General features: G+C 41.1%; 1 protein-coding gene across 23 annotated transcripts in view; it reads left to right on the forward strand.

Moving 5' to 3' along the window:
* The window catches only part of adgrb2 (adhesion G protein-coupled receptor B2), a 215074-nt gene that overhangs the window by 175621 nt on the left and 14416 nt on the right, over positions 1 to 25037 (forward strand). For 11 of the 23 annotated variants that reach the window (XR_004571081.1, XM_034236727.1, XM_034236722.1 and 8 more), the window contains 12 exons: positions 2667 to 2752; positions 5223 to 5321; positions 8050 to 8149; positions 10877 to 10948; positions 13102 to 13194; positions 14347 to 14616; positions 16648 to 16687; positions 17073 to 17087; positions 18691 to 18854; positions 19023 to 19739; positions 21958 to 21993; positions 24067 to 24180. Coding sequence is in view for 22 of the 23 variants with exons in the window: in XM_034236727.1 (XP_034092618.1) it covers positions 2667 to 2752; positions 5223 to 5321; positions 8050 to 8149; positions 10877 to 10948; positions 13102 to 13194; positions 14347 to 14616; positions 16648 to 16687; positions 17073 to 17087; positions 18691 to 18854; positions 19023 to 19739; positions 21958 to 21993; positions 24067 to 24180 (1806 nt within the window). In the remaining variant the exon portion in view is untranslated. The remainder of the gene's footprint in view (positions 1 to 2666; positions 2753 to 5222; positions 5322 to 8049; positions 8150 to 10876; positions 10949 to 13101; positions 13195 to 14346; positions 14617 to 16647; positions 16688 to 17072; positions 17088 to 18690; positions 18855 to 19022; positions 19740 to 21957; positions 21994 to 24066; positions 24181 to 25037) is intronic. The other 12 variants (XM_034236725.1, XM_034236720.1, XM_034236723.1 and 9 more) reach the window with 9 other exon arrangements.

Raw genomic sequence — 25037 nt, forward strand, 5'->3', positions numbered from 1 at the left:
AGAGTACATATGAATTTTGGAAATCAGGATTAGAAGGAATATGCCGCTGGCATAGAAAATCTCCCAGATGGCGAGGATTTCAGAGAAGAGGTCCACATGTGGCACGCCTTGGCTCAAATCTGTGTGCGCCTTCAGAGTCTTTGTCACTGGGTCAGTGTGGCCAGATGTTTGGCAGGCTTAGCTTCAGGCTCCTCATTAGCAAGAGAAAACAGGATGAAAGGTGATGTAAGGTGGTCACAACACAGAAAATATCACAGCTTGGAGTCATATTATTTGCTGGAAAAAAAGTGGATGATAACACTGCACATCTGAAATATTTTTCAAAGATTGCAAGTTATTTTCAAAGTAAAACAATACATTAAATATGTAAGACTTCAGAATGCTCAGAATGTAATTTGGTGAGAATAAACAGATTATTATTAGTCGTTATGAATATAAAAATAAATAGATTTTTTAGAAGCATACTTCTCAGAGTACATTTAAAGTTGCCACAATTATTTTGTCACAAGTGCTGCCACCATTGAAATCTGTACTGCCACTAGTGGCCAAAATCAATACTGCAATTAACTACACATTTGCATAGAGAGGCAAAGTCCCGCCCATCTACTTCCGCCCCATGGGACCTTATTTCGGAAAAATTATGCATTGAAGTCAATGGAGAGAGAAAGATTATCTTTCGATCCCGTTTGAATTGTGCCACGAATTACACATATGATGTTTGTCAATCTTAAAAAATAATTTCCATGTCAAAAAAGTCACTGTTTGTTGTAAAACTGTAGAAATATAAGACTATGAAAAATACGCAACTAGAAAGACTACAAATCCCAGAGTCGCGTAGGTGATGTCATTAACGATACACATTACACTCGTGTTACTCACCGAAACCTTGTAAAGCCGGTCCGCATGCTGGCTCTTACGGAACCGACTAACTCCCCTTTTCCGTATGTGCAGCTCTCAACATGCCCAGACTTGTAGTGATTTTCACTTATTTTAATGCTTTTCGCCTCATTCTGAAAGAAAGAGGCGAAATGTGCTACCGTGACGGCCATCTTGGTGTTGGTGACGTGTGCGAGACCAGAGATGTAGTTAATTGAGCGCTTCACACAAATAAAAGTGTTACTTCACAGTTTTACGACACTTTTTTATTTTTTTGACTTGCTAAATTATCTTTTAAATTGACAAACATCATATGTGTAATTCGTGGCACAATTCAAACGGGATCGAAAGATAATCTTTCTCTCTCCATTAGGGGTGTAACGGTATCCGTATTCGTCCCGTACCGTCACGGTTCGGACGTCACGGTTCGGCACACGCAGTCACACGACGAATACGCCTTTTTTTTACGAGTAGGAAAAAAGTCTGTCATTCAGGGCAGTATCCACTACACTATATATAATCCAGGGGGCGGTATTGCGCCTAAAAGCTGTTTGCCAGCCGCCCTTAAACAACAAATGAAGAACAAGAAGAAACACAACAACAAAACGAACAAAATACAAGAAGAAGAAAAGTTAGTATGGCGATTTCAGATAACACACAGGAGCTAGAACCCACCTGCTTCTTTTAAATCAGCTGTGTGGGAACATTTCGGGTTCCCTGTGGACTACAATAACGATGAAGTGTGCGAGTGGTGGATCGGACGAGGACGGTGTGTCGCCGTTGTTCTACAGTGGTGCGGTATGCTAATGGTAACACACGCCAAACATGCTAAATCATATCAGAAGGCATCACCCAGATTTGCCACTCACCGGAGCCCGGCAAAAGACAACAACAGTTCAGCAGCTGATCCCCGCTGTTTTTAATAAACCAATAGACATGAAAGCCGTGAGACCAAAATAAATAGCGGAAGATTTTGGCATATGTTTTTCAACGACTTTGCGCTTTTGAAACACTTTCTTATTATTTATGATGTCATATTTTCAAGACATTCTTTTTAGTTTTACAGCTTGATGAAACCTTTTTGTTTGACATCAGCCATTATAGATAATATGGCCATCTGAGTGTACTGTGTATGGTTTGTTTTTAACTGTTTAATACAGTTCATTATTCAAAATGTCAGAGTTCTTTATTTTTAAACTGAAACTTGCACTACTGTTCAAACATAAATAACAACAAACCTGGAATTATGCATTTGGGACCTTTTTTTGCTTTTTTTTGTTGTACCGAACCGTGACCTCCAAACCGAGGTACGAACCGAACCGTGACTTCTGTGAACCGTTACACCCCTACTCTCCATTGACTTCAATACATACTTTTTCCGAAATAAGGTCCCATGGAGGTTCCCCGGAAAGGGAGGGACTTCGCCTCTCTGTTGTCAATTCTGCAGAGGAACAATATTTTGTAGTAAAAAAAAAAAGTGATAGGACCCTTTAAGGAACATACGATGTGTGTACTATGCAAAGTCGGGAAACGGAAGAGTTAAGTGTTCGAAATTATGTTTTATCTGAAGGCTGTGTTTTTGGAAATAGGATTTTGTAATAAGCTTAAAGCTTGGTTTTTGTTGGAGAAAGAAAGCTTTGGTACCATAACAGCAAAGATACTGTCATTTTTAGTCTGTGGTACAATCAAAGTCATCTTTAATCAACTGAAACATTAGGAGAAAAGAAATGTGAGCATGTTGGCATCCATTCTAGCAATCCTGATCAATCTGTCCTCTCTGTCTCTCTCAGGTGAATATGCTCATTGGAATCGTGGTTTTTAACAAGCTCATGTCTCGAGACGGCATCTCAGACAAGTCTAAAAAGCAGCGAGCGGGGTAAGTTAACATCCTAAACTCTCTGTCTGCACCTCACACACACACACACACACACACACACACACACACACACACACACACAACACACACCGCTTACTCATTCAACCACTGTTCTTGGTGGGGAATGACTACAAATGTGCTGCATTAAATACATATCACCTTCTGTCAGGCACAAACTCAGGGAGACAATATTTGTAATGCAACAAACTGCGTTCAAAGGACTCTGAACGCACAAACTTGTGCACTTGTGCCTCCCAAGAAAAATTATTATAAAATACAGTCAAATTTGGCAAAAAGACATCTGTTGTGTTCTGTTGCTCTGTGAAATCTAGTGTTTCACAATCACTTCCAAGTCTGCTTTTCTCAGTTGTATGTGAGATGAATAGGTGGCCATGTGGATCAATGGCAGATGGAATTCTAATTATATTTCGTAAACACACAGGATTATGTTGGTTGAATCAAAATCAGACAAAATGCAGACACACACTACATGCATACATACTACAGTATTAAAGACATGTTTATGCATCCACCCACATCTTTACTAATCCTTTGAGTGGGGATTCCCGCAGCTCTCACAGCCAAGTCCATGTTTTCATTTCCATACGTCCATGTATTTTGTTCTCTATCTTTTTCATTACAATTCCTCCAATGTCTGTCTCTTGCACACATTGAAATTGATAATGTGTGTATAGCTGAAAGGGTTAATAACACTGATGGTCTCTCCAGGGGGTTGATTAGCTTTTGTTTCCATTTGAATCAATAGAGATTAAACCGGTTGTTGTTTACAAACATACACACATAAACAGATGCACTCTTCTTTGTTACAGGCAGAGTCCTTGGTGTATTCTGTTTATGATAACAAATATAGTTTTGTTGATTTGAAGTGAGGTGGTATGAGGTTCTATCTTAAGTTAGCGTGTAACCTTCAGTACATGAAAGTAGGCTGAGCCCTAGTTTTGGAAGCAGGCAGGAGTAGAGCAGTATTTTAACCAACTAAAGAAAAGGCAAAATAAATAAAAAAGGTTTTCTTGATATATATTTAGAATATTTCCGTCACTCAACCTTGCCGTGAGACCAATCTGTTTTCAAAGGGGAACCGTAGCCGTTACCAATGATCTCGCCAAAGCCACTAAACTTACTTGAAATAAAATGCTAGTTTTACCATGTCAACACTGGAGTTTCTGGGTCTCACGCTGCCTGATGTTCTGTGTTATTGTGTGATTATAAAATACAGTCACATTTGGCAAAAAGACATCTGTTGTGTTCTGTTGCTCTGTGACAGAACACAACAGATGTATGCATATAGTGTGTGTCTGCATTTTGTCAGATGTTGGTCTAACCAAAGTGCTTATAGCAACAATAGTTAGCGTTGGACCAGCAACCCCTGTGTTTTTTTTCAAAGGATTTTGGTGGTTTTGACAGTAGCATGGATAGCAGCTTCAGTTTCTTGTTAAAATGGACTGTCTCCAGGCAGGGTAAAGGGGTTCAAATACTCTCAATATAGCGTTCACTCAAACATATATATTATTCTTGAGCCTTTCTTTTATGTGGCTGAAATCTCTTATGCTGCAGCGCTCCTTCACAGCAGAACATTGCTTTTCCTTACTGTCTGCTTCTTCAAACTGGGACCATACAGACCTCCATATACATTAGGCACTAGACTGACTATGGATACTAATGACTTAATGCGACCCCACTTCAAAACATACCAACTATAAGCCCACTCTCTCAGATTCTCAGACGTCCATGTTTAGGAGCGCATACATATCCCAGTGCTACTTCACACAGTGGTTGCTCGTGTTGCTAACAGGACAGACTGTCATTAGCGTAATGTATTTTCTTATGAAGCCGTGGGGATGTGGCTGGCGCTAAAGCAATGAGCTGTGATGGGACGTTAATGTAGCATAGCCCGAGCATGGCCACATCATTCTCCAGTCGCGCTATATACACACACACACGTAGCACGAACGCATACACAGTTTCTCTCCACCTGAGTAGTCAACTGTAAGTAAACAGCCAAAGTCTTTCTCTTCCTCTGCACCCTGATACAGCTCCATTGTGCACAGCCCTGCTTACACAAGCAGTGGAATAACATAGTTGGTGTATTTCCTGTCTGTGTCACTGTTATCTGTTATTCCACACTATTCTGCTGTAACATTGCAATGTGCGTCTCTCACTTTCTCTGAGTCAATCTTTGTATTCTGACTGTTATTCATTGCTGCTACTTTTTAAAGATCTGGTTTTAATTTGCCTTTCTTTCTTTTTCTCCCTACCCTTCCCCCTTTTTTCTTTTCTCCTCCCTCCCTTTGTTGTGTCCACTTTTACTTCTTTTCTTTTGGTTCTTTTTTGCAACCTACACATTCACCTGTTGCCATTACCGACACTTGTGTTTCCACACATTCCCCCCAACCCCACTCCAATTTCTCCCACCCACATGGTTGTGTGTCTTTGTGCACATGTCCTAAAGTGTCCCAGCGGAGGCGCGTAGCCGACTGCTCCTGAAATGCTCCAAGTGTGGCGTGATCTCGAGCACCGCTATGTCCAGCCAGACTGCCAGCAGCGCCATGTTAGTCCATCTTCATCTTTCTAATTTTTCTCTCTCCCCATTCCTCTCTCTGTCTCTTACTCTGCACCATCTTCTCTGCCTTCTTTATCCTAATCTCTGGCTGTTGATAATAATGCAGGATGACATTCAGGAAAAACAAACAAATTAAAGGGAAAAAACGTGTCCAACAAGCCGCCGATATTTAATGAGTGCATGTCTTGATCCAAAGTGGATTTTCCTGAGGTCATGCAACCCGACCTGTGTCAGGCAGTGTTTGTAAATCAGATTGTTTTAACTTGTTTGTCGTGCTGGATTGTAGAGGCTTGACTTGTTAGGGCAGAAGAATGGCAGGAGTTACGGTGTGGCATTTTAAGATGTGTTGTTGTACCTTTGTGTGCTATACAAATAACTGGCAAAGCTTTTGAAAATATCAAATGTCTTTACATACTGTGCAAACTAGAGAGTGCTACACGGCTGGAGAAATGAGTTTCTAAGTATGTTGTGGCTCTGCGGGACGCTTTGTCGAATCAGTATTACATATTAGGTTTAGCAGTTTAAAAGGTCGGAGAAACCTTGCTATAATCCAGTGCTTTTTGCATTTTAAATTCCATATCAAGGACTAAAGGTCCAAATATCTCAGCCTACATTTTGAATTAATCTGTTTGAATACAACATTTCTCAAACAATGTTTATTACTTTTATATTTAATATAAGGTTATTAAAAAAAAGCCTCTGACTGCTACACCTGTTTCATTAGGATGCAAATCAATATCGTGCAATTTTCTAAATGTAATAAATGGAGGTTAGTGTTATATGCATTTCTCTGTATGCATCAGTGCTTCTCAAAGTGTGGTCCGCGGACCACTGTTGGTCCGTGAGCGCCCCCTAGTGGTCCGTGAGTATATTGGTAAAATGTCACATTTGAAATAAATTAAAGTTTTCCGCACTCTCGCAGGAATATCTCCGCAATGGAGCGAGCTTAAGTTTCACTTTCGATTGCATGATATAGCCCAGATAAACACCTTCATCACACATGTGGCCACTTGTTGGTACCATTTTCAGGCGATTTGTAAAAAACGATGTGTTTTTGGATATTTGTGGAGTTAGGTGGTCCTCGAGTGTTTTTTTATTGGTTAAGCGGTCCTTGGTATGAAAAAGTTTGAGAAACACTGCTCTATAGGTTGTTAACGTGTTAGCAGCTGCCACATAGTCTTATAAGAAAATAGACCTTATTTATATGTATTTTCTTTCCTTGAGAACAGTTTTGTTTTGTATTCATGGTCTAATGTTCAGAGCAGCCAGTCTGTTAATGAAAGACCCTCCTCCCGTCTTTCGCTTGCAAACCATCCTTTGCATATTTAACTACGTCCTTGTGCAAATCTTTCATTACGGCTTTGTGTTTGTTTTAGAGGAGCACTCTGTTTAAAGCAGGAGCACTGATCTTAGTTGTGTTGTTGCATGATTGGACACTAATGGAATGAGATTGCCTATTTGCAGTAACAAGTTTGTATCAGTCTCTTGTTGTCACTAGGGAAACACGGGGCCATTATCGACTTTCTTTTACCTATCTTTGTCAATCTCAGATCCACCTACATCTTTGCTGAATGCATAATAGCGTATTATTAGAATTCATTTATACCACACATTACTGCATTTCTTCTCGCTGCTTGTGAAATTCTACTTTGGCTGGAGGGTTCTTCAGAATAATGAGTTTATAGAAATCCTAGCTATAATCAAACAGTCTGTGCGGTATAATTTGTAATTTACTGAAAAAGCATTCAAACACAATAATTCACCTTCAATGTTTCTCACATTACGCACGCCTTCACTCTCTCTAGTGTTATTATATAGTAAGCCGGGTCTATTTATACCTAAGTGATAAAGCTTTAAAGAGTAGTACTTGGGAATTTATTTCTAGATGGAGACAATTTGAATTTTGTGATAAAAGCGTCCCCCATATTTCTTTCTCCCAAATGACATTGTAGCACTTAAAAATAATAGCTCATTAAAGACACTTATTATTTACAACGAGGTACACTGGAAGAATTAGAGTGTTTCTTTTCTCTTAGAATGTGTCGTGGAATTGAACCATATACTATGGTTTTTAAAAAAAGACCTGGAAACGTTAACAAGAGGACATGTTTTAGTTAGATTTTCTATTTTAATCAAAGCTTTGGAAATGCCCCTGTATAATGACCTGCATAACTCTCAGTGCAGCTAAACAGAGCTGTCTGTCAGTCAGACATTTGTAAAACTAGGAATATGTGCTCGAAAGGCATGAACATTTTAAATTGGTGTCTGACTCTGTAGAGTTACACATGCACACAAACACACACTCCTACACACACACACGTACTCATCAGAAGGGCCCTGTGTCAGTACTTGTCAATGGCCTGTCTTCTCCCTCCCTTTTGGCCCTCTGCCTTTTGCCTCTCACTTCACCAACATGACACTTGCTGCACACCAACCCTGTAATTGTGAGCAATTGTCAGTGTCATAACTATCCACATGATTACACATCATCTAGCGCATCTCAGTTGGAATATTAAGCAAACCTCGGTGTGCCAATCAGCTACAAACTGCCCACCACTGAACCTCTGACTGATCTGTGTGTGTGAGAAGTGGAATTGTGTGACTTACCAAAGATGGCTGGTCTGGTTTGAGACTGAACCCCTTGTACCTTCTCCTTGTTTCCTCTCCCTACCCCCCACCCTCTCTGTGTCTGCCTTTCTTTCTCTTTCTCTGACAGGGCGTCTCTGTGGAGCTCCTGCGTAGTTCTCCCCCTGTTAGCATTAACCTGGATGTCAGCAGTGCTGGCCATAACTGACCGGCGCTCCACACTTTTCCAGGTGATGTTTCTCAGCAATACCCTTACACACTGTATCTCTAAGACAAGTGCTGCACTATAGAAAAGGTGGCTTTTCATTGGTGAATGGCATCAAATAGGGGGAGGCATGCTTTTTGAACTTTATCACATTAAAGGGGCCCTATTATGCAAATGTCCAGGTTTCATAATGCTGTTTTGTGTTTCTACTATGACATGTTTCCATGCTTTAATGTTCGAAAAGCTCTTTATTTTTCTCATACTGCCGCAGCACCTCTTTTCTCCCTCTGTCTGAAACCAGAGCTCTGATTGGTTAGCTGGTTAGTGAGTGGCCACTTATTGGAATCTCTAAATTGTCAGTTCTGGCGAAGATGCTCGAACGCTTAGTGAGTGAAGAAGTAAAGGAGTTTTTATGTAAAAATAATATCCTGTCAACATCAGTCAGGCTTCAGAAAGCAACACAGCACCATCACTGCGACAATGAAAGTGGTGAATGACATTACGAGTATTTTAGATAATAAGCAGAGTTGTGCAGCTCTATTTATTGACCTTTCCAAAGCGTTTGATACCGTCGATCATCGCATTTTGAAGCAGAGGCTGGTCAGTATAGGCATATCCAGCCATGCAGTGGGGTGGTTTGTGAACTACCTCTCTGAAAGGTCCCAATGTGTTCACTTTGATGGGCTGTCTTCTGAGTGGTTAAACATTGCTAATGGTGTTCCTCAAGGTTCTGTTTTAGGTCCACTTTTATTCTCCATCTACATCAACAGCTTAGGTGAAAATGTGGATGAAGCTACTTTTCATTTGTATGCGGATGATACCGTGATGTACTGTGCAGGTCCCTCCATTCAGGAGGCTGGTGTTAAATTACAGGCTGTTTTTAACACTATTCAGACTCAGCTCGCTGAACTTAAGCTTCTTTTAAATGTTGATAAAACCAAGGTAATGCTATTTTCAAAAGCTAAAAAGACACCAGAGCCTGTTTTAGATATTGTTACTATGCAAGGACAAGTACTAGAAGTGGTTGACTGTTACAAATATTTAGGTATCTGGCTTGATGATTGTCTTACTTTTAAACTTCATGTCAATAACCTGCTTAAAAAGCTGAGGGTTAGGCTAGGTTTCTTTTACAGAAACAAGTCCTGTTTCTCGTTTGAGGCCAGGAAAAGGCTCTGTGACCTTTGACCTGTGCTGGACTATGGTGATTTGTTGTATATGAATGCAGCTGCCTATTGCCTGAACAAGTTAGATGCCGCCTATCACAGCGCACTGAGATTTGTCACAAATTGTAAAGCACTTTGGGTAAACTCCCGTATTATATCTGCTCCCTGATAACACAGAGAGTTGCAAGCAGCTATTGTCTGAGATCGCATGATGTAGTATTGTTAGATGTGCCAAGAGCAAGGACTGTCTTAGGTAAGACAGCTTTTATGTGCGCAGCTCCACTTGCTTGGAACAGTCTTCAGCAAGAATTGAAACTGAGCAATCTCATTCCTCTGCATGTTTTTAAAGCTAGGTTAAATGAAATGCTCGTTGATACTATGGGCACTTGTAAATGTCTATAACTAGGTAAATGTTCCTGTAAATATAATGTATAATGTCCTTTATTGTTTTATGTTTCATGTGGAACCTATATGCTGCAGGTCTCCGTTGAAAAAGAGATCTATGATCTCAATGGGACCAATCTGGTTAAATAAAGGTTTGAAATGAAATGAAAAAAAATTAGATAATGATATGTAATAATGGTCAACCGCTGTCAGGTGTTATGTCCCTTATCCTGGGGAATTTGGCAATGTATCCTTTGCAGACCATTACATGCACACAACACTAAACACACTATAGGAAAGGAACACCCAGTAAAGCATAATGGGGCCCCTTTAATCCTGAATGATTGTGTAAATAAACCAAAAAATAGGATCAACTTTGGAAAAAATATAAAACAATGAACAAACGATCCCACTATGTCAAGACCATGATCAGAGACACAGCCTATGAATGACAATATGAATGGCTGCACTGATTTATTAATGGCTTGGTTGACTCTTGTAATTCCTGTGTTTCTCTAATGATCCCTGAGTCCTTTCACTGCAGCTTCACAGGATATGATAATATATGGTGGGTTTGAAAAAAGGGTGCTGCAACATCCCGGGGTGCCTTAAAGAAAGTTCAAGCGAGACACAAGATTTATTTGTGTCTCTTTTTTTCGGCGCATTTTTCATCTTTCAACTTGTCAGAAAACCGTAAAACAAGGCATTTACTTAAACTGCATTTTTATATTCCGTTTGGAAATGTATGAAAACAGGGAGAAAAAAAGGCATAAATGAATAAAATCACCATATCAAGATCCTACGTTAACTTTGCAATAATACCACAGATAAAAACGGTAATGGCAGCTCAGGTCTCTTGTTGCCATGGTAACACAACACACTTTCTGGCTCTCTACCCAAGTGAAAAGAAGTCGGAAATAGCAACTGTCAGAGCGGTGATGGAAAGATTAGCACTGGAATCTGCTCAGAGATAAGTGATGAAAACGATGACTTTTAATGCATAAAAACTCTAATGAATGAAACCAAATATTGATATGCGATCATATATATCCTGTGTGACACTCTGTATAGTATGTGTTGTGAGAGGAATCCATGGAAAACAAAAACAATACTTTAAACAAGTGCAATTGTTTTACACTTTTTGGGACCACTATGATAATATAATGTGTCATAATTAACAAGGAACATTTTGTTGTCTCCTCCAGGTCCTCTTTGCCGTCTTTGACTCCGTCCAAGGTTTCGTCATCATCACCGTCCACTGTGCAATGCGTCGAGAGGTAAGTTCGTTTTTCCTCACTGCAGCTGTGTGGATCCGAGACATTTCGAGTTCATCCATTTTTTATTCAGCACCACACGGTGACCTCAGCGACATTCACTTCCTCTGACGGGTGCGATTCATGTTCGTAAATGTCACGTTAGTTTCCGGGTCAGTCTGAAGTCTCTGCAGAACACAGGCGGACCAGACATAAGAGGGATTAACCCAGTGTTTATGTCCTGTGTTATGGCGATTCCTCTACGTAATGCAGTATGATAGTGCAGTATTGTCCATCTGATCCAAGGCTGCTTTAAGGAGCTTAGTAAGATGGTGTATGAAATAAGACGATAAGTCCCCGACTAATACCCTCTAGTTCCTTTTTGCCACATGCTTGTGTGTGTGTCCCGGGATGCTGGGTTTTAAACCCATTGTCAACATACATGAAGTCGTGCCCTTGAGATAGACATTTCCACACACTCATTTTTCATCTGGCTAAATCAAAATTGGACTCAATTAATGGATTTACAATGTTATCGCTTTTCCATAACTGTAAATGTGTCGCTGATGCATGTACACCACACAGAGCCTTGCCTTTATCCAAGAGACCATTATGATATTGAATGCACTTCATGGTGTAAGTGAATTCCTAAATGCTCGGTGTGCTTAGCTGCATTAAATCAATATCACAAAAGCGGCAGGGATCAGGGTACAGTAAATCCAGGAATTATTTATTGTAAGTGTATGAAAATCCCCTGCGTAAATCCTCCGTAGCTGCTGAACAACAGGCAGAGGGGAGTGCTGTACCGGAGGGAAGGGAGGGGGAAGAACACGGGGGGAAACGAGGAAGCATTATGCTGCAAAACAAGAGGGAAGGCAGTTGAGAGTGTGATGCTACTTGAAGTTAAGTACAGACTCAAAACACGCCCTCTGATAATGCCTGTTGCATGTAGGGGTACAACGGAGGATAAAAGGAAGGAGGTGGCAGGGTAAGCCTGCTGAGATCAGTCAGGAGCCAGCAGGAGAGGAAACATGTGAGGGAGGTTGAGGGAAGGACTTAGTTAAGTGAGTAGAGAGGAAGGGAAGGAAGGAGAGTGGATGACAAATTGCATGCAGAGATGGCGAAGGGGACGTGATTCAAAAGCGAAGCAGGGGATGATGGTAAGGGAGGAGGAAATGGAGAGCAAGGTGGAGAGAGGTACACATAGAGGAGCTCTTCACTTTGATGTCAGGATGAGCTGCTTTTCACACACACACATGGGAGAACAGGAAACAAATGCCACGAAGGATGAGTATGGACATAAAAAGAAGAGATGGATGGAAGGAAACAATGGAGGCAATACACTCGCCCATGCAGTATTAATCAGACATAGATTCTTCTCCAATCCACTCCGTTTGTAGCGACACACACACACACACACAGATGAGACCACCCAGCTAGATTGAAGATGCTCTCGTTCGCTCTTGCGCAGCGTCTTGCTCAAGCACTCTTGTATTTCCACCCATGAGATTCTTATGGGCTTTGACAGCTGCAACATTGAGAAATGATGTTGCTCCTCAGCAAGTAACCAGGGTATCTATAATACAGAGCCCGATGGGGGGGGGAAAGAATCTCAGAGTCGGTTGTGAAACACGATGCGCACGATCCATTTGATTTGAGCTATGTTACAAGAACCTGACCTTTGACGGCTGGCTAGTGTGTGTTTGCTTAGAATGGCGTACTTTGGAGGATAGAGAAAAAACAACAAGACGGCAGTCAAAAAGCCCATTGGTTGGAACATCCTATAAACCACGCTGCTGGTTTTAATTTGGGCCGAGCGGCGCTGATCTCACAAGGCTCAAATACGCCACTTTAAAGAACTGCTTTGTACTTTCTATACCGCACTGAAATGACATAAGCTACAAGGCTGAGCTATTTGCATAGAATATAGCTTTTTTGTGCCTTTTTCACATAATTTAGTATTCACTGGACATCTGTCATTGCAGTGATAAAGACTAGGAATATATCATGTCTGAGGGAGTGAGTTCTCCATGTTCCAGCGTTTGCCAAACCTTTAAGTAAAAAAGTAAAATGTCTGCAAACTTATTTTCTTTGCATCCTTCCTCTCCCTTATTCTGTTCCCCTCCCACTCTGTATTTATCCTCCTTGTTCCCCTCTTCTCTTTTCCACGCCTTTAGGTGCAGGATGCGGTGCGCTGTAGGATGGGGGGATGTAAAGATGACAGCGAAAACTCCCCAGACTCCTGCAAGAATGGACAGGTGCAGATCATGGTGAATAGCATTTCATTTCATCCCGCATTGCAATCCATTTGCTTCATACTAATGCTGGAGCTTTGTAGCTTCAGCTCCAATAACAGGAAGCATGATTGTTGTGCTCAAACTCATACCTGGCTCTCACTTTTTCCCTTAAGGAAGTCATTATTGTTTATGCATTATGCATCTACCATTTTTATTTTCCCCAAAAAATGTAATTTACCTTCGAAAATGCAATTTCCCTCCCAGCCTAAAGAATCCTGTGGTGTCATAACTGGACATGAAATGTTGTCAAAAAAATCCACTTCTGTAACAGTAGCCTGCATGGATTCATTTAATTACATTTGTATATTCTTGTTGCTCGCATTTTCTTCATGATGAAAATGTGTATATTGCTCATGGCAATACCAAAACATTCATTTCAGCACTTTTATTTACTTTGAACCTAAACTTCCTGCTCTGTATTTGAAGAGCACAGAGCTCCCGTAAGGTTATTGTACGTGTTCCAAATCTGGCTAATAGCGTGATAAATCATATAGACTTGAAATGCCTCGCCAATGTCAGCACGGTCACACTGCGACTATGAGAGCACGAGCGACTCTCACAACGCTATTCCCTTTATTTCTCCCTCAGACCTGTTTGCGGTAACGATTATGGCTTTCTGAACGCCCCTCTGAGGTTATCAAGATTAAACTTTGGTGCCATCATTCTGCTCGGAGAACCCATTATGCCACATTTTCTTTCTCTGTTTTCATAACCGAGAGGAACATCTACAGTCGAACTGAGCTTATTTGATTTTGGGTTAAATGTATTGTTATCATACACACAGCTCGTTGCTGTGCCAACTATTTCTCGGCTGGTAAAGTTTCATCTAAAAGTGACGGCACATATGCATGGACGGTTTAATGAACACAATACCCTTGAGAATATTAATTATGATGGATAATTTGGAGCCACCAGTAATGCAATGTCTCCATCATAACTACTCTCAGGTCGTTGCTATTGTCAGTATTTAAATGTTAAACCGCCGACATTTAGAGATATTATAAGACGTAGAAGTGCAGCTACACCTTCTTATTAAAGCAGTATAAAAGCCTTTTTCAGTTAAATTGTTTAATTAGTTCATCTCCGTTTTATTTTTGTATTCATTCATTCCTTTTACACCATCAGAATTGCTCTAATGTGAACTTCAGTGGGCAGCAGTATGGCTCTCTGCGTATCGGCACCCCCCCGTGTCTGTCCAGTTGCCACCAGCAGTTGCCACCTGCAGGCCACCAGGCCTGCCAACAAGCCTGTTACCACAGTCTGCCCCGCAGCAACAACCAGGGGCTCGAGCACAGCCATGCACACGAGCATAGCCCCATCCTGAACAACACCCACAACCACAACCACGCTCATAACCACGTCGCCCACAACCACAACCACATCGGAAGCTTTCCAGTATGTCACTCGTAGAAAATACATTGTCATTATGAATAGTGAAGCCCATAGATGGATTAAAGGTGGAATCTGTAGAATAATATTTTGCAATGACTAGGAACAGATATGAGAGGAATGGTTAGACATTTAGAAAAATACCCCTTTCTAGGAGGTAAATGAGAAGATGGAAGCCTTTTATATGGTTTTCACGCTAAATATAAAACCTATAGCCAATAACTGGCTTAGCGTATTTTAGCTTAGCTTAGTGCAAGGACTACAAATGGCTCAAATCACTCATGGACTTTTTATATTTTGTTTAATCTGTAAACAATCGGAAGTTGGAATTGTTACTTTATTGTGTTAAAGGGGGGTACTGTGGATGTAGGATCACTTCGCCCAGACAGAAAATAGTCCCACACAAACCCTGGTAAAAACACAAGGTAGCAATTATACATGTTTTATTTATCTTAAATAGACACACAAGACATAACATGCTTATAAGTAGTGTTAGCAAGCTCGTAGGCATATTATTTTCCTGTTGGAAAGTGCCAGGCTAGCCTTTTCCCATATTTCCTGTATTTATGCTTTGTTTTAATTACATATTCCACCTTTAAATCTACGTAGGAATAGCTATGGTGTATAATATAGACTCCCTCTTTTACTTTAGCATGGTATACAGACAATATGTGTTTTTAATTGATTAAGAACATATTGGTTTCTTTTGCAATTATTTCAGTAGGAACCTCCCCAGAAGGCTGTGTTTTATTGGATGTTTTTTCATTCAATAGGACTGAGCAAAATAAACGTTGTTCCCTTATAGTGTTTGTTGACGTTGATGACTTAACCTGAGGGTTTTATAGAGAGAGTGTATTATAGTTAAAATAAAGATGATTTGTTTTTCTCAATTTGAATGCTAGAGAGTGACTGAGAGAAAGAGAGAGCGGTTTATTTCATATCCTCATTCGTCCATTTAGTAGAGACCCATTTACGGTGCTGCGGGTGATTTGCGTACTAAGAGCTTTGCTGCTCCTCTGAGACCTTCACATAGTCTCTCCTTCTCTCTTTCAGTTTTTCATTCTCTTCTTCGTCTTCTCTTTGCCTGTGTGGCGGGCCCAAAATATCTAAAATCTCTAGTTTATTATCCAAACAAAAGCTTTTGTAAATGGATCCCACCGAGGACAGGAGGAGGCTCTTTGGTGAGAGAAGGGAGGACCACGACTGCATAGCAATGAGCTTCACTTTCGGAAAACTTGAGTGATAGCCATTCGAGAAACAATACTTTTTAATTCAACCCACCGCCCTGTCTTTGGGAGTTTTACTTTACCCAGAGGAGAAGTGCCACCCTGTTCTCCTCAAGTGAGAACAAACCAAATAAACATACACTTTGAACCTTATCTACATAAAAAGTGAATCGGAGTGCAGGTTAAACTCAGTGTTGTGTGGATGTTTGTGTTCCCTGGTGTGAATGAATTGTAAAGGTACAAAATATGTTTTTCCAGTCTAACAAATGCTTGGCTGCAAGACGGCAAAGTTGTGCTTCAACTGGCCCAGCAGATAATTGTTTAGCTGCAGTGTAAATGACTCTCCCGGTTTGCATTCAGACGATAGCGAGGTGACTGTTGAGTCGTATAGTTGCATTACATAGCTGGAAAAGCAGAAACTGGGTTCTGCTCGTCTTGTTTCAAAACTGTATTTGGATCTGCTGCTGTGCACTGATACACAGTAGGAACAGAGTAGCAGTGTTTGCATAATTCTCTGCTCTTTTTATGTTTTAAAGGCCTTGAAAAAATTCACTTTGAACAAATGAAAACTGAACATGTATGACTTAAGGCACCGTCTCATTCACAGGGGGCTATAGTAATTTACTTGTTGTAAAGTGTCACCATAGCAACAGATCCTTTCGTTTTTTCAACTGTCAGATTAAAACATCATTAGATACAGCATAAACCATTTCAAATCCAATCACTCATCTGGCTGGTGTCTCTATTAATACGTTGAATGTAATGACACTCATTGTATTTCCTCTCTCTTCCCACCCTTCCTCCTTCTTAGACGGATTTTGAGAAGGATGTGGACTTGGCATGTCAAACAGGTAAGCTCTCCCTTCCACATGATTTACTTTTCCATTTCTCCCTTTGTCTCCTCCGTTGTCCAACACAGGATTAGCATTGCAGAGAGGCAATGGAGAGCTGCAACGTAGCTTGCTGCTTTGCATGTTGATAGACTGACAGTACATGTCCACACAGCTGCACACCAATTATTATTCCTTATCAATCACACTGATTCTGCCCAATGTGTGTTCAGCGAGCATATGTTTGAATGAGACTGTGTTTAATTGGGCATGATAATAACACTCCTCAGTGTGTAAAGACCTGTTTCACTCGCTGCTGGTCTTGTGTTTGGATATGTTACAAATGTACCCCGATGTTTTGTGTTTGTGAAATATTAACAGTCACTTTCCCCCTCCATCCTTGCAGAGAGAGGACACCCATGTAAGTTGTGCACACGATTGACCTTATTAACACTGCCTGGTTTGTCCCTCAACCTAAATAATTCCTATAGACGAATCTCAATTGTACGGGGATGTAGAAAATCCAACATTACTGCAGTGGTACCTCTCTTGTAAACAGACTTTTTGATAAAGAATTCTAACAAATGGTTATTCGTTTTTTCTTTGCTTTTGCTGTTATCAGCTGCAACGACACGGAAGATAAAAACCACAAGCATCTGCTCAATTAAATCAATTTCACTTAGTCAGTAACCGAGGACCAATCAGCTGCCAAGAAAAAAAGAGCCCCCATAAACATTATTTGCTATTTACTTTTTGGCCAAATTACCAATATTACAATATAAATCCCCCCCCCCAACTGTTTATCAAATGCTAATTTGAACCTCATTAATCAACATTAATACCATGCCACCGCAGTAATGGTGTAAAACTACCGCCGGATTCGTCTATAGTCCATTCTGTTGGTCTCCACTGTTGGATGCAGATGTGAAGGGATCAGATTTTGCAAAACCTTGTCAAGTCCTTTCATATAACGTTGCACCAACAGGACGGTAAAACACAGAAAATGTGATGTTTTGTACTCAGCCAGTGTCCTTGCTGTTATATTCAGACTCAGCAGGATCCCGCTTCAATTTGTGATGAAACGTGGTGCTTTTGAACATTTTGTCACATCAATGCTGGTTACACAAAAATGGTCTGTGCTAGATGCTTTGGTTAAGAATTGGATTTTGCGGCCACAAAAGTACATTTCCTTTCCTCTGATGGTGACAGAATGAGCATGATATCTGGCATGAACTTGAAAACGGTTTGAGTTGTGTTTGATTGTGATGATAGATTGATGTCAGATGTGATTAAGCATCGTCTCTGATCAGCATGTCATAGTTAATTTTGGAGTAGCTATTCTAGAAATATATAGTATTGTTTGTAGTTTCCCTTCCTCAACAACTTGCATGAAAGCTAACCCAAATCCACTATAAATAGTTTTTATTTACGGTTTTATGAAATGAAAACAGGCCCTGGGCGAATACAGGAATACACGTTGATGCACATGCATTAAAGAACATAGGTATATTCACACACACACAGGGCATACTAAACTGTGAAGCAAGATAGCAGGGATAGAGGATCTGGCTCCATTTCCTTGGATGCACATTTTGCACTTTCTCCAAGCTAATAAAAATGTTGGCACACCGGCAAAACTTTAGTTGGAGCATCACTTTAAGGTCACAGTTTTAGAGACACAACTCATCTTAGTAACTTCGAACCGCATAAGACCAAAAACTGAAGTGACATTCTCTTGGATATGCAATATATCTCAAAGTCACATCAAAGATTCAAACAAACTTCACTATCGAAACCCTAATGTATGTTTCTGTTTCACCTATCTGTCGCCTGTTTGACATTTATCAACTTATTTCCATTACATTCCATTCCTCTTTATACTTCTCAATGTTCTGCTTCCTCAACATTTGCCTCTTTCTTAACCTCACTTATTTTAACTCTTCACTTCTTCTTTTGCTTTTACCAACTCCCCTTTCCCCGACTCTATGTATTACCATGGCTTCCCTTGTCTCCTCGCACCTTAGTCATATTCAAGGAGGTCAACACGTGTAACCCGGCCACCATCACTGGCACCCTTTCCCGCATCTCCCTGGATGATGACGAGGATCCAAAGCTAGCAGCCCATCAGGAAGGGGTCAACTTCAGCTCCCTCCCCGGGAACATCCCCCCTCCCAACCTGATCGTACAGGTACAAGATTGAAGTTTGCATTGACTGACCTATTGCTTGATCTTCTTCTAGTCCCAAAACTACATTTAAAAATAATGGAAAATGTAATCTAGCAACAAGAAATTATCAAAGTTGATGATGATTGAAAATAACTTTATTAGGAATACTAAAACGTTTTTGTTCCACAAGGTTCCAACCCTGAGCGGCCTGAATGAGCTGAGTGAGACGCCCCTAAAGAAGGACGTGAACCTCGATCAGCAGAGACAGCATGGGCAGCAACGTAGCGGCGCTCCAATCTACCTGTGCACCGAGAGTGGCCTAGGGTGGGCTCGACCGCCCCCCTCCTCCAACACCTCCCAGGATGGAAGTGCCTGTAGTGGAGGCAGTGGATGTGGGAGCGGAGTAAATGGAGGAAGTGGGGAGGGAGATTACATGGTCTTACCTCGTAGGACGGTTAGTCTCAAACCTCCAGCTCCCTGCTCTCAAGGAGGAGGCCTGGGTCTGGGGGGCGAGGACAAGCCCCTCAACATCGCAGTGGAGGATCCTCCCTTCCCCCCGCCTCCCTCACCCCTGACCCTCCACCCAGCTGAGAGTGAGGCGTACCCGGCGGATTTTGTGCCGTCAAGCGTAGGTGACATGAACATCGCCATGAACCTCAACCGCTCCTATGGGACGATCAAAACCATGCCCCACGGGCACGCCCACATGATGGCTCCGGGTGGTCTTGTACACTCCCACGGAGGACACATGCACTCCCATGGGCATTCGCTCCAGCTGAAGCAGGGCCAGAGGCCGTCGGTCAGACAAATTCTGACAGGGGGATCCACAGTGGAGAGAACCAGGACCCTGCCACGCAACTTGGGCAGCACCAATGCCAACAGCAGCCACTCAGCAGGATCCTTGGAGGTGGGTGAGAGGTTGAGGGGTGAGGGAAGGAGAGGTTCCAAGTGTTGGTGCCACTATGTTCACCTTTCACTTGAGCACACAGTTGATGTTTACGGTTATGGATGCAGTGGCGGTGGTGTGTGGCTATGTATGTGAAGTTGTGGTGGTAGAATGACAAAGGGGAGGAACGTCCTCTGTAGTACTCCTTAGTTGGACCTGTAATCCTGTAAATGCAAGGATTGAAAACACTTTTTGAAACATTTTAACAGTAAAATCCAAATAAAACCATTTACATCAAATGCAAAGTCACTTAGTTAAAGAAAGATTTTAGTGCTATGACGTTTGCTTTTTTCAGCTGAGTAGTATTCATTGCTGCCGACTGAGGCAATCAGCGTTGGAGTGTGTGTGTGTGTGTGTGTGTGTGTGTGTGTGTGTGTGTGTGTGTGTGTGTGTGTGTGTGTGTGTGTGTGTGTGTGTGTGTGTGTGTGTGTGTGTGTGTGTGTGTGTGTGTGTGTGTGTGTGTGTGTGTGTGTGTGTGTGTGTGTGTGTGTGTGTGTGTCACCCCCTCCTAACTGTACAAGGTGGTACAGCGGATGGACTGAGACAGACAGGATCAGAGGAAATACCCCTGGTGAATGTTTCAGCCCACTTTAATTGTACACACACACGCTGACGCACACACTGACACAAGCATACATAGACACATACACACAAACACACACTTTGCATCTTTCCCCAAATGGCATCTTGCAATGTTGATTAAAGAGATGGAAGCGACACTTTCACCGAAAAAGTGCAGATGCTTCACTTAGGGCTGAGGACGTTAAGGATGTGTCATTAAAACGTATAAAAAATCAGAAGAGCTACGAGAACACTCATGAATACCAAGAAATACAAAAAATGAATCTGCAGAGAAACCTGCGGGATGTAATTTACTGCTACAATTTCACCCTGTTTGAATATGCTTGATTTGGAGATGGATATCAGAGCGTGCCTCTCAAGATTAAATCACAGCAGCACTTTATTCCCCAATTCAAACACGGTGGAGGGATCACGCAAATGCACTCTGTGTTCATATCACTGTCAATTTTCAGTTAGAGGATTGTAAATTTAAACTCTTATGTTGTCAATGCTTACGAAATGTTCACAGGGCATATTAGTTTATTATCAAACTATACAAACCAGTGGAGGGAGTATTCAAAGATACATTTGTATCTCCTTACAACTAAATGTTAGCTGTAGAGGACAAGTTATCATATGATCCACTGCATTAAGTACAGTGTGCTATTGGCTATAGGACCATCATTTCATTGTATAGCAAATTGTCGGGGGATTCCTCTTGAATTTTGTATGAGTGAGTTAATGACTGCTTTATGTGTGTGCCCACCAAAACATGCAATATACTATACATGTATATGCATGTTGCATGTCTACCATATTACAAAGCAAACTCAATCACGGAATTTCTCTGTCCAAGCAAGGTAAGGATGTATCTGTAGGAGAACCGCAATTCAGTGTGTAATATGAGTAGTAAAGTGAATAGGATGCCTCAAGAGAAAAACTTAACCTCTCTATCTGTTTGCATATGTTTACCTTTTAAAACTTGGCTGCCATAGCATTAGATCAGCAATCAGCTTTTAACAAACTGTGGAGAGCAGCTCCTCTCGTTGCCAAATGCAAATGTAGCAGTCGGCGAGAGCCAAATAGGAAGTCAGGGATGGAATGCGATGCAATGCCAGGGCCAGATGAGTTGGAAATGTCTGCAGCTGTTCAATTCACAGCTTGTGTGCCAATCGCTATAGCTGCCGAAGCACTTAAGAGGAGAGTGGTGGGGTCCAAACAAGATTAGAGCAAGAAAACCATTCTTCATATGTTTGTGGCAGCTCTTCTTATCAACATGTCTAAAAAAAAATTGCAAAGGAGGTGATTTATTTATGCTGGGTTTGTAAAGATTGTGAGCCAAGGAATTATTGTTTCATTCTAATTCTGGGTTATTCCACTTCACTAATCTCATTACGTTCAAATAGACTGAATAATTAGTATTTTGCCTTGACATTTGTAAGGGTGTATGTGTCGTGTTTGGCAGCCAATGCATATTAGCTTTCTTCTCGTGACTGAACAATGGCACTTAGAGTTCCACAGATGCATTGAGATAGAGAGGTCTTAAGTTCAATAGTGGTGGAGGGGTTGGTCATTGATGCTTTCTTCTCTCCCCCTGCCCCCACCCCTCCTCTTCCAGAGGAAAAGAGTACGGTACTCTGAGCTGGATTTTGAGGTAAGATCACAGACCTCAACCCACTGTCATCAGCCTGTCTGCTTTCTTGTGCTTCTGCCAGGACTTGAGTAACGCATAGAGGAGCAAAAAGCACTGCTAAATCCCTCCCTTCACACCTGTGTCTCGCTTGCTTTTAGGACTATGGACTGTTCTAGATCTACTTTAGATATAGTATGCTGTTTCTCCAACAATGGCCTTCAATCTCTACCTATTTAGAGGCTGTCAATGTATGAATCAAATAAAAGAGAAAATAATCATTATAATAATTACATGTACAATCAAATCAAACAATAGTCATTTTGGGGGTCCTGGTTAAAGAAACAGCAAAGTGGAGTGCTTTATGTGTCTGAATGAATACAAGTGATTCAGTTATGGGTCAACACGTTTATGGCTGTAGTTGTTTGGCTGGTTTGACGGTTTTCTCTTGGAACAACATGGTTTGGCACTGTGAGTATGTTTGTGTTAGAAACACCTGGGTGTCTTGTGAATCTCCAGTCTATAGCCAGCATCACATTGCAACAAAATAATTTCCTTTTCATTGCCCTTTTTTGCGGGAATTCAGTTCTGTTCAATAGACTGTTGCAAAGACTGGACATTCACTTTCCACCATGGAGATATATCTGCATCTAGGTTAGAGGGTATGCGTGGTCACAAGCTACTAACAGTGACTTTGGCTGACTGTTTTACTCGTCCAGAAAATGTAATGGAGTCATTTCTGGCCGCTGCATGAATTTAGAAGAAGATCAACTCTATTCTCATCAATAGACTGTTGACTTGAGAAAGAGGTTGACGTAGAAGTACCACTAATATAGCAAAGTGTAAACTTCCATGATTTAATGGAAGGTAATCCCATTTTCATCCATGTCTTATTTTTTTTCAAATGGCGTTTTCCCATGACTTTAGAACGTAAAAATGTTACTTTATATAAACTACAATATGTATATGGACAGTAAACGCTCACAATAGCAAGCATTCATTAGTTTTAAAGAGCCACATAAACTCTACCAATAAGTCTAACTTCAACCAAACAACCTTAATATTTCAGTAGCTATAACTGTAACTTGTTTCAGCTTGGTAACATATAGTTACTAAATAATGAGTTGGCTAACATTAGCTTGTGTTAGCTAATTATGCTAATGTTAGCAAACAAACGTTAACTTTAGCCGATGTTAGCATATCTAGATACATTAGCCAATTCATCAGGTTATTTGCTGCTTAACATTCCGTAACCTCCCTTTTAATTGTACAGTAGTCAAATAGGGTTACAGGTTTTATTGGACATAAATAAAAACCTTTGATAATGTGTCTCAGAAAAGGAAAAATAAACACATAAAAGGAGCAAGGAACTAGTAGCACCTTCTTAGCTGAGCAGAGATGAGAATGCCCACTCTGGAGTCATTGGAGCCATTGCTCAGCGCGAGTCCTGGCTGGTAAGTGTGCGGGTGTTAGTGCTGGCACTTTGCCCCTGTGTCACTTTTAACCTTGCAAGCTGCTTTGACGATTAGCTACTGCCGAGCCGCTATAGCACTGCCCATTAGCACTGAGGGACAACAGTAGTGGCACTGACAAATGTAGTTTGCTGTCAGAGGTTTATAGATCTGGATTTATTTTCCTTCCAGACAGACATATTCAGAACTTAGGGATGGCAGTTTTGTCAAATATCATCTCAATAGGGCGAGAGTTAAATATCAGCCCTTCCTTTAGACATTTAATGAGATGGACAAAATCCTGATTTAACAGGACTGCCAGCTAGCAGAGCCCAGTCTTGAGCAATGGCATTTCTGTCAGTCATTTTCACAGAATGTTCACTTTAAAGACTCCTCTGCAGCTCTCCCAGTTGCCAAATTCTTAAAGACTGGGGAAGTGGATGATGTATGAGCATGAGCCAACAATCGATCGATCTGTCGGTGTTCTTCTAACCCCCTTTTCACGGCTGGCGTCACTGCAGTCCCTCAGCATTTTACCCATTTTCCCTTCCCCTGCCTGCCCCTATATGGCCCCCCCTCTTCTTTTTGCTTTTTTTGTTCCTGTTTTTGGTTCATTTTTGCTGTCCCTTCCTCTCTTCCCTTCCAGAAAGTGATGCACACTCGCAAAAGACATTCTGAGCTGTACCATGAGCTCAACCACTCGTCCAAGTTCCACACCATAGACAGGTATAGCAGGGACCCAGCCATGTCCACATTCAAGGTAAGACCATTGCCCAAAGCGGGACGGACCCCGCTGTATCAATGCATATCCACCCCTTCCGCACTTTTTCACAACCCTAAAACCCAACCCCTTTAACACTAAATAATTTAAACAAATTATATCAAATTCTGACTTCCGCTCAGATTTAAATTGCAGTAGCATGCTTCACAGAAAGTAGTGGTCATAGCCTATCCACCATGAAGTACTTTTGAAAGTGGCTGTATTCATAGTATTTTCCAGCTAAAATGCTGCCTTAGAAAACATCTAATGTAAATAGTGTTTATTGTATTCACTGTTGTACTTATTATGACACCCTTGGGGAATTGAGCAATAACTACCTCATCAATACAACTTTAGAGGCACAATTTATTCCAGCTTACTTACGGTAAATATATTTTTATACCTGCTGTAAATAACCTGAACCTAATTTGTTCTCACTTGTGGTTATTAAATACCTGTCAAAACAGTTGATAACTTAAGCTGTTAGCTGAGGGAAAATCAATCAAAGCTGTTTAATAAAAATCCAATTGTAGCAATTTAAGACCTGTGAAACTATTTCTCACTCTTTCCAAACCACCTCACAAAATTGCAATGCTGATAAACACGATTGTGCCTTCACACACAAGTTTTTTTGTCTGTCACATTGGTTTAATCCGTTTGTTTTTTGCATTCATTGTCTGTTTACTCTATGTTTAATGTGTCTATGTGGGGTGTGTGAGATGGGTGTGTGCGTCAGTGGGGTGCTTGGGTTTGCAACTGTGCGCATAAGACACAGAAGTATTCTTGAATCATTAATAAGCAGCAGACGAAAGAATCCCTGCTGACCTTCAGAGGGCCAGTTGCATTACAATGTAAGG

This window comes from Gymnodraco acuticeps, unplaced genomic scaffold, assembly GCF_902827175.1.
Source record: "Gymnodraco acuticeps unplaced genomic scaffold, fGymAcu1.1, whole genome shotgun sequence".
NCBI classification, from domain to species: Eukaryota; Metazoa; Chordata; class Actinopteri; order Perciformes; family Bathydraconidae; genus Gymnodraco; species Gymnodraco acuticeps.